Below are 14,317 nucleotides of genomic sequence, written 5' to 3'. Positions count from 1 at the left end.
GAGACAATTGTCAGAACTAACTGTTTTCATGTATTTATGTTTTTTTTATAAAAGTTTAGTTCTGATGTTGCGTTGATTATTGTTTTCGGTTTCCCTCTAATAACAAATTAATTAAACACAAATAAGGGCAAACCACCAAAACATGTTTAAGGATTGTTTGCCAATTCTCACAGTCTGTTCAGGATAACAAATAATATAATCACACACACACACACACACACACACACACACACACACACACACACAAACACATATTTTGTTGTAGCTTTTGTAATAATGACTAATAGAAAGATCTAGAAAACAAAAATTTGTAATTTCATGTGTCTGTTGTAGAATATAGAAACTCTATGTGATTAACGATGAGATGGAAGTTACTGGGGCTTGTTCTGCCTGCTCACCTATGTGCACAGTGCAGATTGTTTTAAATATGTCACAAATTAAACATTAAACTTTTTAACTAATTATGCTGAAGTTATATTAGTTATCAAGTGTTCCTGAACTAGCTGTTTGAAATGGTTTGATTATCATTTTCAGTATATCTTTCTATTTCAAATTCCACTGCAACATTTCATCTCAAGCAAAGAGAGAGAAAAGGGAAAAGGAACGACTAATGGGCTCAGCAGAGCGAAGGAAAATACAGATGAGGGCAGAAAAGCATATTTCCATCTGAGCATCTAAGTCATACGGTAAAAAATACGGTTTTCCACTCATGCTACACGTGCGTCTGCTGTTTGTTAAGTTGTCAACAATCTCAAACGTCAAAGACATACATCAGGTGCCGGTGCCACTTCCTTACAATCAAAGGGAAAGTGCTTTTTATAGACGGTCAATTTCCCCACCAGCAACAGTGGCCTCAATAGTGGTGTAGTCGCCATGGCTGTCACATGTGGTGTAATCTCCCTGACAGGTGCCTCTGCCTCTCCACTGCTCTCTCACCTGCACAGAAACCAACCTGATTCAATCCTGTTTACGTTTTTTGTCTTCCAGCCTGGAATATGGCACACTCGCTGTCTGTAATAGGATCTAGATCACAAGGTCAGAAGGTGGTCTGGTGCCAGTCCAGCACAATTTACTGGTCAACCTTGAAGGTGACCAGTAAAAAGAGATTTAGAATGGTGTGAAAAAGAAATGGCTGACAGAGACAGTGGTGTAACCATTAAGGACTGACAGGGCCTCTCTGAATTGTGTTGTATGTGCACCTATGGGTATTACTCATTGACCCTATTTTAAAAGATAAAAAGGAAGAAAGACAGAAAGAGTGAGATAAAGTTTTAATAGTACAAATTCTGGAGTAATATATTTTGCTGCCTTAGGTAATATTGCTGACTGACAAACCCCAATCTAAAGTGACAAATATGAATTAATGTGCACAATTTAGTTGTTGTGTTATTTTCTGCAGACCAACTGACAAACATGGTCATTTTTCACTGCCAAGTTTCCCTGTAGCATTTCCCCTTCTTGGCGATATCACTCATGTGGACTGCACTTGAGAAAATCGCCACAAGAACCAGCAGCAGTTTCCACAGACACTCACCAGTGCTAAAGCCCCGTTGAAGTGGTTCCCTTCATTCTTTTCAAGCACCTCAGATCAGAACCAGTGCTGCTGTCGACACGCGGCACCACATGGGGTCTAATGTCGATATTAAAGATTAAACAGATTTACAATGACAATTTCTATATGTATCAGTAGATTTATGGTTTCTCTTCGAGGGTGGAGTTGGTCTATGATGGACATTTCTATATTTGTTGAGTTGAATTAGCGGCACAGACGGCTTCCAGATAGCTACCCTTCTCTTCTTCTTTTTCCTTCCTCACAAATCAAGCAAACATACAGAAGAAACTTAGATGACACAATATGAGACAATCCATACAATGGACTTTAATCGAGCGTTATCAAATGGACTAACCATGACACCCCCCCCAATACAAAAAAGCAACAGAGCATGAACAGAATATTCCATTTCCTATCCCCATGAGTAACCCACATGTGTCTATGCCGTGTGGGTTGCGTGCAGGTTTTTAGCCGAGAGAAAAGGGTTCCAAGTCGTCTCAAATGTTGTTTTTTGAGAACAAATTCAATTCTCTATAAAGGCAAAGCGTCTATCATTTAATTTAGCCATAGTTTTATAGTGGGTTCTTATTTCTTCTTCCAATAAAGAAGGATGAGCTTCTTGGCAGTGAGGAGACCATCGGACGAGAAGCGTTGTTGAGACATCCGCAGTCTGCCCGGCCTCGCTGGTACTCCGAGGGTGATTAATACCACATCAGGTTTTATCTCCACTTCAATATTTTAGAAGTCCTGCAAGTTGGGTCATAGAGTGTAACTGTGTTATAGTGTGTAACAGTTTGGCTTCTGCCTCCGTTCTGAAACAATCTGTCTACTGTCATCTTTGAATAATACAATCTATGTCAAATCTAAATTGTATTAGACACTGATAGATATTTCTATATACAAAGGAGGCTGTTGTGATTAAATAAACATTCAAATGAATGAAAATCATTATGTATTGTTCCCACATGATGCTGAATATGGTTCATAAATACCTGCTGTGTCTCGTAGGCTGTGTACACTGCTACCCTCTGGTTATTCAACACTCGTGTGCCATTAATTGAAAATTGGTCTTGATGCATCATAATGAGCTTTAGAGATCCCATTGTTTCGTGATAGCAAAAGTAAAATTAATGGTTCACTGCAGTTTTTTCTCTCTGTGGATAGAGTGCTATAATCAGAGCAACAGAAAGGTCACCTTTATTAATCATAATTATTTACAGTAATTAGGCCAGATATCAAAGGAGCACTTTGTGCTGCTCTCAGAGAAAATTGATTCTTCACACTCAGAATTATTTCAAGGGTATGAGCCATATTTTGTATGCACTGAAAATTACAAACTCCAACCTAAATTAGTGCCCTCACTAATGTGGTAGCTCACTTTACCACAGTTGTTATATTCATTATTAAGCATTCTATTTATTGTCTATTCATCATTTTGGATAAGAAAAATAAGCTTAAAGCTGTGGGTTAAAAGATAAGTAATATTTATAAAGCAGCTTTATGCAATCTGAAATGTTTTGTGGAGTGAACATCATATATTTGTAGTGAACTGGCGATTTTGTGTTATTTGACTCACAAGTGCAATCTTAACCTCATGCTTCCCTTGTGTTGTGTTTAAATACATTTTAATGTAGTTCAATAAGAAGACAAAACGTTCTACAGAATAAGTTCAGATGTGGCATTGAAATGGATTTAAGTTCTGTTGGCTTGATTCGTCCATTTTCTTGCTACATCTCACACAAGGTATTTTTCCAACTGACTTTGATTGATTGGTGCAAAGTTCATCACTCAAGGGATCTGAATGTGGGATGATTCCTGAAAGTATTGTGTCAGTGAGAATACACCCATGTGTTGCCGTGTTTCCAAGTATTAAGACACTAAGGGCCAAACAGCTGAATGTTATCCGAGGTCAATGACTCCCAATGATGATTCCCTCGCTAAATATGTCTATTGGCCAGCGGAGAGCCATTCTCTCCTTGTGAGTTGGCGAGCTGTAGCTGCTCTCTGAAACTCTGAAGTCCTCAGTGCCGTCTGTTTTCCAAGAACCCGGCCTTGAAATCACATAAAAAACACAGTTACGCAAGAGAAAGAAGATGGTCATAACAAAGTGTCCACTTATGTCTTCTAGAACTCTTGGTTTCTGATTGTGTAACTTTAAATTTTCAGTCAGCTGGTTTGCTTGATTTGTATCTTAATTTCTCTTCATGTGAAAATCCTGCATGGTTGTGAAGTGCTGCTGCTCCGTATCAGACAGGGTTTGCATCCACAAAGGCCTGAAAGGGAGAAGACCACTGAAGTCAGTCATTTAACCTCCTTTTGATTGTGAAATCAATAACCACAATCCAGCAGCCACTGCATACTGTATTATCATGTCAGTCAGGACTGGCTTACACCTGCCTGGAGGTAAAACACCACCAAAGCCATTTATGTCGGCCTGATGGAAAGGTTATTTAATCACATTACATCGTCCATGTAATTGTCTATCAGCAGCCTTTTATTTACCCTATCTTCAAACTTTAATAATGGCCGTGTACATTTAGCCTGTGCTGAATAGAATTTATCTTTTGAGTTCAGATTGTCCTTTTTAGCACAAGCCGGGTTTTGTCTCTCTCTTTCATGAGCATTATTGCAATTGACAAGATCATCTTTAATGTCCTCTGCAGACATAGGACAGAGGACTTTAAGTAAAGAGTAATTCTAAGGGACAAATTGCAGGTTATTATGTATCTTAGTAACAATGTTATGTGTTTATTTGCAGCGCCCTCCAAAAAGGTCTGTGAGTTCATTCCTTTCAGTGAAAATTAAGATGAATTTCTGAGTCAGTTTGAACCGGTTTACCTCATCGACTTCAGGGCTGCTATGTGGACGCAGTCTTCTTAGGATCCCTCAATGTCAAATGGCAGAAATCAAACACCTGACCAACAAAAACAAGAACATGAATCGTATTCTCAAATGAAACTTGTGAAGCCAAGTGCACAGGAGAATTTATCTGCCTTAACCTTCATATTTGGAAATAATTAAGAAATTTAAATATCAGTAATTTTACACATAAAAATGTTACGCTTCTCTATTGCCAGATCTGTTACCCATCTCAAAATAATATAGATACAATATTGAATGTGTTATACACAGGGGCTTATATGTCTATAATTGAACAAAAAGCTAATTGTCTTTATAGTGGCTCCAAAGGAAGCTTTCACCATCCAAACACAAAGCAAAAGTAATTGGCAGTGGGCTAGCAAACCTGAACATTTAGCATTTAGAACCAGAGGATATGTATAAGAGTAGTAGTACGAGAGTATGGATATATTCTAAAAGAAAATAATTAAACGTAAAATGGATTTATGAGTAATTAGAAATTATTAAAATGAATCATGATTTAAGTGGCCTTTTGTACAGTATCTCAAAATAATTTAAATTTGCCTTTCCTTCACCTCAATCTCAACTCCAACTGACTCAAATTTTGAAATAAAGTTGAATTGTCATGAAATACTGATCTTGAAATTATTGCTTTCTGATATCCCGATGTTTGAGTGTTTTTTCGTGTTTTGCATTTGTCAGACGTTTCTTCGATATTTGTTTTCCTCGATTGATTCCAGTGCAGCTCCGCTTCACTGTAAACATGTCAGCTACATGTGATGTGAATCATCCCGCTGTATGGTTCAGTCATATCAGAGAGGGGAATTGTATTATTAGAACAAGATATGGCGGAGTACGGCTGTGACTGCTATCGCGAACGCAAAGAAATGTCAGGCAGCCAGAATATCCAAGCAGCAGAAAAGCCCCTGAATGCTTTATTAGAAACCCTGACACGTAAACTGTCTGCAGTGGGTTTGTTTACAAAGGAGGATGGAGAAATATTTGACATTTGTGCATGGAGAGTTGTGTTATGAGCTTCCCTGCAATTATGCCTGTGCACTCAGGAACAGGGGATCCTATTAGCAAAGCTTCAGCGATACTCCCCAGCTAATGCTGCTTTTTCGCTCCTCTGATTTTTGTCTTTGTTAGCTGAGGTTATGCTCCAGAGATCAGGTGCTCACATGGAAGAGGGCCATATGCTGCGGATGACGGAGAAACAATAATTTCTGCTGATGTAAATTGATGAATTTTGATGCAATGCAAAAGAAGGCACATAATTAAATAACTAAAGTTATTTATTTTTACTTGTTTTGTTATTCGATCAAATAACATTGTTCTCCAGGAAGTTTGAATTCTGTAATGTATGGAGCGTTGAGTTCGCACGACTCTTCACTGCTGCGTCTTCACAGTTTACTTATTTGCAGTTGCCACATTTAGATGCAAGCGAGATGGATCCCTGAATCTTTGTATAATGTCTATACACCACAATGGCACAATCTCACACAGCGGTAAACACATAACAGCAACATCTGTTTCTTGTTGACGTGTCTTACAACAAGGTCACATTTGCCGCTACGACTGCAGATATCACTTCATTTGATCCAGGATGTTGATAAATAGGTTTTTACACACAACAGACACCGTTTCGTATGTTATGAAATTATGTAAATACATCATTTATTTTATCTGTGAACATGCATAGAATGTAAAACACAACGGAAAGAAATGAATAGCAAACTATGCTCAGTTATAGGTTTAATGGGTATAAAGGCATTGACATAGTTTTGCAGATATTGGAACTTATAATATAACGTAGAGAGAATTTTTTCTTTTTTTTCTTCTTTTTGATAATCCCAAATTCTCGTATCTGCAGAATCATTTAGTTTTTTATAAATGTATCTTTGAATATGTTCAAAGAGATCATAAAAAACATTTCTTATCCTTGTGTCTTTGAATGGCAGTGTTGTGCAGTGTAAAGTGTGTGTACTGAACGAATGGCAAACACAGTAATATCAATGGAGCAGATGTTCTGGTGTCACGTTTAAATTCCGTACCTCGCGATTTGGCCGCTGTTCGGACAATTCAATGTGAATGAACCTTCTTTCAATAAACTGTAACGCAATATTCAATTATAGGCTCCAGGGCCAGATGCCCCGGCGGACAAACAAATGGTTTCAGTGAGAATCGAATACATGTGGGAATAATGGTGGGGGGGCGCTCGGGATGATAATGTATACTAGTGTCTAAAACTTATGAATATTTTGTTACAGTATGCAATCAGAACCTTTACATTAATCATTCATGGTCCTTGTGGCCCATTATTTTCTGCTGCTCAATTATTAATGCTCTTGGACTGACTTTCTTTACATAATCAAGTACCTCTTGTTGGCTACTATAATTTGCCTCTATAGACAGAACCATTAAGTGCCGTTAGACTTAAGATATACACCAGCGGTATATTGTTCCTTCCCTCTGGTGCTTCTGAAGCCTTTTGTCCAGTTCACATTCTATGAAAAGACATGAGATACAGTAAATATCTGAATAATGACCCAGACTGTGTTCTTTTCCATCCCTCCTGCTCTATCCCTTCTCCCCCCAAACCATCCATCCTTCTAGAGTTTTTCTTGGAGCTCCTGGACAATTCGGAGAAGTCCCTCCACAGTATGTTCAAGCGGACGTACGGGAAGCTGTACATGCAGAACTCGGACGTGTTCCAGGACCTGTTCACCGAGCTGAAGCGCTACTACACGGGAGGCAACGTCAACCTGGAGGAGATGCTGAACGACTTCTGGGCCCGGCTGCTGGAGCGCATGTTCCAGCTGCTCAACTCCCAGTACCACTTCACAGACGACTACCTGGAGTGCGTCAGCAAGTACACGGATCAGCTGAAGCCCTTTGGGGATGTGCCTCGGAAGCTGAAGGCCCAGGTCACCAGGGCCTTCATCGCTGCACGGACGTTCGTGCAGGGCCTCATGGTCGGCCGGGAAGTCGCCAACAGGGTCGCCAAGGTGAGTCTGGTTTTCACAGCACTTTTAACAATTGTTTTGTTTGTTTTGTTGATCAAATTGAGTCTTTGCTGTATCTCTTATATAACTGTGGTTTTATATTATTTTATTATTCTATTAGTTGGTAACTTAGACCAACACTATAAAAAAACGTGGTAAATATTTATTAAATCTCCTCTGTTTGACATTTGCCTTACTGTTCATACTTTAGTGTGTTCTGTGTCCTTAAAAACCTCTTCGGTGGATTTACCATCATCTTATAGAATTACGCTGCATGAGAATTCCTTATTAAAAGTTCTGAAATGGAGAACAAACATGTTCATATCGACATAGAGCTTTTTTCTTTAATGCTTGAACTTGATCTCCTGGTGCGGGGGGGCAGTGTTTCATCGTACTTGTGCTGTACTCATTTCACTGTGCGCTCCTCATTTCCGTGGAATCACCCGCAGAGTCCAAAGCTTTGTAAAACAGGGAAGATGAAAGCATATTTCCCCTGAGATTGTTCTGATTTAGTTTTATTTCTAGCTTATACTAAACTTTAACTCAGTTTTTCTTAATTTTAAACAAACGTTTCCATTCTGACTTCTTTATGTTGCCGTTTAATGTCGCTGCTGCTGTTGATAATGTTTTTTTTAAGATCGAGAGTTTGGTTGATTAGTTTCCGTAGAAAAATAAATATGTTTTTGAGAGCATCATCAGACACGGGAGATTAAAATGTCTTTAAAGGCTTAGCGAATATGTTTTCTAAATCCATGTTAAACACAGAAAGTTATGCAAGAGCCCTCATGTTTAAACTCTAAACAATTATATAACTGTTTACTGTTTGTGACGCAGTTTTCGTATTAAAGTGCTTAGGATTTTATATTCATTTAAGTTTAACACATTGGTTTAATAGTCGATTGCCTGAAATATATTCTTCATCAAATGTTTCACCCATAATTACAGTTTATATCAAACATGATTTAAAACCTTTAAAAAACAATTATGAATTGAGAATAAATTAACCTTGTTGGAGGATAAAAAAAATCCTCCCTGCTGACCCTATTTTTAAATAGATTGGTTTTGTGCTTTAAAAATAGAAATTGTAATTAGCTATTTTTGATACTTATTCATCTAGTTTTTTTCAATTAATGACAAATCATTGTGACTGTTTCCATCTTGCAAGTTGTTGACCCTACCAAAATCAATGTTCTTTCCCCTCTATGAGATACAAGTGATATCAAACGGATTTCTCACAAGGTCAAACGTGAGTTTAAAAAAAGTCTTCAGTTCGGCAGTGATCTGATTCTTTTCCTCTAATTTTTTAAGCTGGAAACTCTTTGTCCCTTTTAGTTCAATAGGGAAAGAGAAAGTAGGCGAAAGAGCGAGGGAGCAAAAAGTAAATGAGAGGTTCTCAGTTTGAGAAATAACTTTAATCATGCTTTTGTTGGAGCCATAACTGCTACTCTCTGATAAGCATTGGCCTCACTCAGGCAGATCACAGAGCCGGGTAGATTCTACACTATACTTAATGTGTAATATAGGAAAGTGACTATAACCACATATAGAGAAATTATTAAACACTTATGTCAAATGATATCAAACAAATTGATCATAAGTATTGTAGTAGCACTTTCCTGAATGTTTTAATGTGTATTATTCATATTTAAATCAAAGTATTCAGCATTGGTGAGAGATAATCAGACCAAAAAAATAATTCAATCTGACACAGACTCTGAATAGATCTTAATGTACTTTTGGTACAGAATTAAACCCTTTAAGCACTATGTAAACTACACATTAGTGATATTTAATATATTGTTATACAATATAGTCACACATGTGAAAGACTGTATATAAAGCTGGTTGTTTAAGTTGTTTATAAGATCTTTTTTAACATCTTTAATATAGATAATCATGTAAAAGTTGATTTATCTTCACACACAAGAAAAAGGCTGCGTTCACATTCATAATCCTCTTTTATGGTTTCTCTTCAGTAAACCAAACACTAAACCACTGCCCACTGTTATTACCACTGGGTCTGAAAGTGAACCATCAGCGTGCCTTATTGTCACGCTCCCCGTGTGCTCACTTCACTGTATGCACATAATGAAGGGGGATTGTGGGAATTTGCATCATGATAAGCATGTCGATATGAGAGGGCTGTATCCTCCCCACGCTACCGTGCTGCCATATATCGTCTCTGAAGAGTCAGTCATGAATTGTTATTTTATTTTATCCTTGCCTTGCTCTCCACCAGTCCTCCGTGGCATAGCCATTTCAGATGAAGGGTTAAAATCAGCACCTCTATACGTCTGTCCCGGGCTTATGAGGCTCTGTCACTCCGGATCAAATCCCGTATTCCCGGCTTCCTCATCAATTATGAAGAGGAGCCAGGAAACAGTGTGGCATAGCTGAAGGCTGTCAGGCTGGTGAACGACCGCAGAACTGGAGGTGAAAAGTTCCTTGACATGACAAATCACCTTGACCCAGAGATCACCCTGGTATTTGCTGCTTTCAGCAACACAAATCCACTTCCCTCTCCCCCCCACACAGTCTCAGAGTCCATGCCAATCTGTTACTTCTCAGGTGAGAGCACAGGATTCTATACAAGGCTATTTCTGTTCTATTTCATATCCAGAAGTGTATTTATGTGTGTTTTGGTGGAGTGCCAAGCTTCATTACAATATCTACAGAAATCTGTGTTAGGCTTTGTTAGCTTGTCCTGCTGTTTCTGTTGTTTTAGCAGATCTCTGGAGCAAATGTTGATCAACACACATCACAGCTGGACTGTAATCACACCTCAATGTGTGTGTTGTAATAAAAACTAAACTACACAATATTAACTGCAAAGTCGACCTATGTCTTAACAATGAAAGCATGCATTTTGTAGAATGCATATCGTCAATGAGGGGCAGTTTGTTGATTAATTCAAATTGAAATGCAAGTATTTTGATAAATGATTGATTATTGAAACATTTTTTAAATTTAAACTCCACAAATTATTGGCTCCTTTTCTGTTATAAATCACAAGTATGTGTTCCATGGTTCCATTCACAAGCACATAGCATTCAGTAATTTCATGTTAGCCATTATCAAACGGACACCACTGCAAGTCCAACCTGAATTAAACGTGATTTCACAATATGTTCAATGAAAAGAAGTCAATCGTTTGTTAGGAAAATCAAAAGACAAGTCGGATATTTCTGAAATTATCGGAAGGATAATATAGCTTAACTGACACTGAAATGTATTCATTAATTTATTTCATTACACAATCCTACTAAAGTGATGAATTAAAATGTAATGAAAAGTTTAAATCTAATTTACATTAGAATTAGTCCCACTCCACGTTGACTTAAACGTTGACATGAAACAAAAATGACAGCTGGCCACATTTGTTTTGAGTTTAAGTACATGTGGATTATAAATACACTATATGAAGATTGTAACATTTGTCTTTGCATTATGTATAAATTAATTATGAATTTAATTGCCTGACAACCTCATAACTTATCACAGTACAGGAGTAAAGAGGATTTACATAAAGCTACATCCATCAAAAGCTTTCTCCATGACAGAATATGCCGCTGAAGTAAACACTTTGGTGTAAGGGGAGTAAAACTGGGAAGATTCCTACTGGTTGATGAGCAGTATTATTATAGAATGTTGTCTTGTCTCTACCATGGGTCTTTAATCTAATTAGTATGTGAAGTGTTGCATATGGCCCCCGGTGAGTTGATCTAAGTCAAATAATGAATTTAGATGTGAAATTCACGAAACCTGCGGTTTTCCAGTGAAAATGTTCTGCTTTCAACCATCTGTCTGCTCAGAGCAGCGCTGATGATCATGAGCCTACATACATTATTACTGCTAGCAGTCAGTTGTGTTCGCACTGAAGTTGGAACAGGAGAGATATCACCCCATAAAATGGGATTGGACTGGACAGTTTCCTGGACGTCTATCCCGGATTAAGAGCAGAATCTCTCTGGATTACAGTTTATGATGACCATTAGGAGTTTTATCCGCAGGGTACTTAAAACACAGTCCAGCCACATTAAGACCTGCTCAGAGAAGATTGCAGGGATTTGGACCTTTTGAACGTTTTAAAGTTCAGGCGTTTAGAGTACTTATCACTCACTCTGCGTATACTCATGGGGAGTCGGCCTAGTCCGTGGTGCATATTTAGCCCTGCTGATGGAAGGAACTGGGGTATTTTGCACTTAGGGATTTGTTTCTCCTGATGGCTTATACTGTCATGTTGATCTCATTATACACTCATTTCCTACCACGAACTGTCAGATAATTTAACAGTAAGCTCCGAGGCAGTTTCTAATCTTTACACAACATTTACCTTAGATTAATGTTCTGCCAGATTACTGGGCATTTTTGCTGACATGTGAGCAATACCAGCATTGCTTCCAAGTGGTTTTCCTGGGTGTATTTTTTTTTCTTCTTTTTTACTCATCTACTTTATGTAGTCGCTGCCATACATCAGCATAGCCTGCTCACTGTCAAGGCGAAGCAGTCAAGGGCATTCGACAGTCAAGCTCAGACAAATGTGCCACTCTATTTTACGAAAGAAGAGAGGAATGGAAACGTGCAGCATAACATGAGCTGAACTCCATTTCCTTCAATATCCTCATATCATATGTGTATTTTTCTCCCAGTAAACCAAATGGGTCCTATAGAGTAGCGTGACTATTAAAGATGGTTGAGGTGATCCCTACAGAAAAAAAAATCGTAGATAACAACAAGTGTGATAAGTGCATTTCTAAATTAACTAACAATTCATGTGTGTTTACCAAGCTGTGTTTACCTTGTGAACTTCACATACATTACTAGTCAGTGGCTGTTTTTAGATTCTCAGACAAACCTGAATAAGTATGCAGTAATGTGTGTGTTAATATACAGTTTGAGGACAGCTTAACCGAAACCTTACCCAAGTACACATACACACACACACACAGACACACCATTGAAGTGATATGCACATGCGGCACTAATAAGAGGCTAGCGGAGGCTAAGCTTCCTCAAAGTGATCATGTAAATATCAAGCTGAAGCTTCTTGTGAATTACTTGGTTTGGTGAATGTTATTAGGATGCAAACCCTAACAGGCTCTAGTGATGCAGTGTTTGCAGAGAGTCAGACTGCAGACCCACAAAATTATGCGTTTATTAAACCAACAGACCCGCAAACCACAGCCTCTCTCTCTCTCTCCCTCCTAGTCCTCATACACACACACACACACACTGACACACACTCAAAGGCTGAATCCTTTAGATCTTAGCGGTGACCTTTAACAAGATACCAGCCAACATGTGTCTGTCTTTTTTAGCCTTGTCCGATGCTTCATAAATGATAGTCTGTGTGCAGAGAGATGTGAGACAGATGTCGGTACTTTGTAGTTCGGTAATGCCGATCTTTGACAGACAGGACATCAGATGACCTGCACCTTCCGGTGAGAGATATATAGAGAGATAAGATGGATCATAATCACAGTGTTTCGTTGTTTATAGCTCGAAAATATAAAATGACAAAATGTGGTTGACGCAGTAAAGTAGTTTGCATCGATTTATAACAAAATGTGATTGATTCTGACAGTATCTGTTGTCCACAGCTGCTTTAGACTGTGGGACTCCTTCAGGTTATTAAATCAGCCATATGAAGGCAGCAGGTGACAATGAAAATATATTTGGCCAATGAAGCTAATGGAGTCAAAAATAAGCAAATTGAGCAAAATGAAATAAAGAAAATTTACTAAAAAACTACCAATGAGGTTTCCTTTAAGCTATGCTTTTCAGGGGAATGAATACCAGTGGGATATGTTACAGTGGTTATAGTTTCTTTCATGGGATCTATCAGAGTCACAGTTCTGTATCTGGATTTGTGATTATCATGTTTTACAGGTTTTACTCAGGGCAGAGCAAAAGATCCTGGTCTGTCTAGGTTTCTCTGCTTAGGTCCACTTCTACAAATACAATGGACAAACTTCTCTCTCTCTCTCTTTCTCTCTCTCTCTTCCTCTCTCTCTCTCTCTGCCTCTCTCTCTCTCTGTCTGTCTCCTTCTGCTGGCGCACCGCTCACACAGCTTGCCGAGGATAAGGCCTCAGCTACAGTGCTGTGACAGCAGATGGCAACTGGCTCAAAAAAAGGTTGGCACGTAATCGGGGAAATGTGCTGCACCAAAGATGTCCCTTTTAATTAAAAGATTTTGATCTGTGGTGAACTGCAGAATGTTTGAAAAAAAAAAAAAATGAGAGACAGCATGTGGTCTGAAATACAGGGACATGATATGAAAGTATAATAAAGAAATAAACTGTATACTACAGTGGACGACCCCCCCCCCCCCCTTCATCTTATACTGAGAAGTCTAAAAGATAGAGACTCAGTCAGCCTGACAGCGAGAGGGAGAAGGTTAAGACCAAAATTCAAAGGAGGGATAGTTGACAAAAAAATGAGGAAAAAGGAAATAAAAAAAGTGTTACTCCTCCGTCTTCTCCAACCACTAGTGACAATATGTCACATCGTCTGACTGTTCCACTCCGGATCATATCCTGCGACGACTTCTTTGCACCTTTATTTGAAGTGTATGGCACCACATCTTTATTTAACAAGCACTTAGAGAAGCTTGTCAGCACCAATGTAGTTACATTTGTCCGGAGGTTTCTTGGCAGGCCAACGGAGACCTGTGTGCCCCTGACACTCCGGCTGGGTCGCGGACCTCTGGAGTCAGATGGACACGGGGTGAGTGCTGAGTTCTCCTCCGGAAGGCAGCGCGGCAGATGGATAACAATGTCGCCTGTGCAGTTTTTTTTTGCTGCCGTTAGCTCGTGGCTGCGCCGTCCCAAGTCATTGAGCGGCTTGCTTGGCTTTTAATGTGTTTGCACTTGTCTTGGTAAATTAAAGAAACAGTCCCAA

The 14,317-nt window shown here is 38.8% G+C and overlaps 1 protein-coding gene across 1 annotated transcript in view; it reads left to right on the top strand.

Annotated features, from left to right (window-relative positions):
• Nucleotides 1-14,317, top strand: part of gpc6a (glypican 6a) — a 127,206-nt gene that overhangs the window by 58,112 nt on the left and 54,777 nt on the right. Inside the window, exon 3 of the mRNA XM_062381777.1 lies at nucleotides 7,028-7,419. Coding sequence (XP_062237761.1) covers nucleotides 7,028-7,419 — 392 coding nt within the window. The remainder of the gene's footprint in view (nucleotides 1-7,027; nucleotides 7,420-14,317) is intronic.

Source organism: Platichthys flesus, chromosome 1 (genome assembly GCF_949316205.1).
Source record: "Platichthys flesus chromosome 1, fPlaFle2.1, whole genome shotgun sequence".
NCBI classification, from domain to species: Eukaryota; Metazoa; Chordata; class Actinopteri; order Pleuronectiformes; family Pleuronectidae; genus Platichthys; species Platichthys flesus.
The sequence above is the reverse complement of the archived record's forward strand: the minus strand, read 5'-3'. Positions and strand labels throughout refer to the sequence as shown.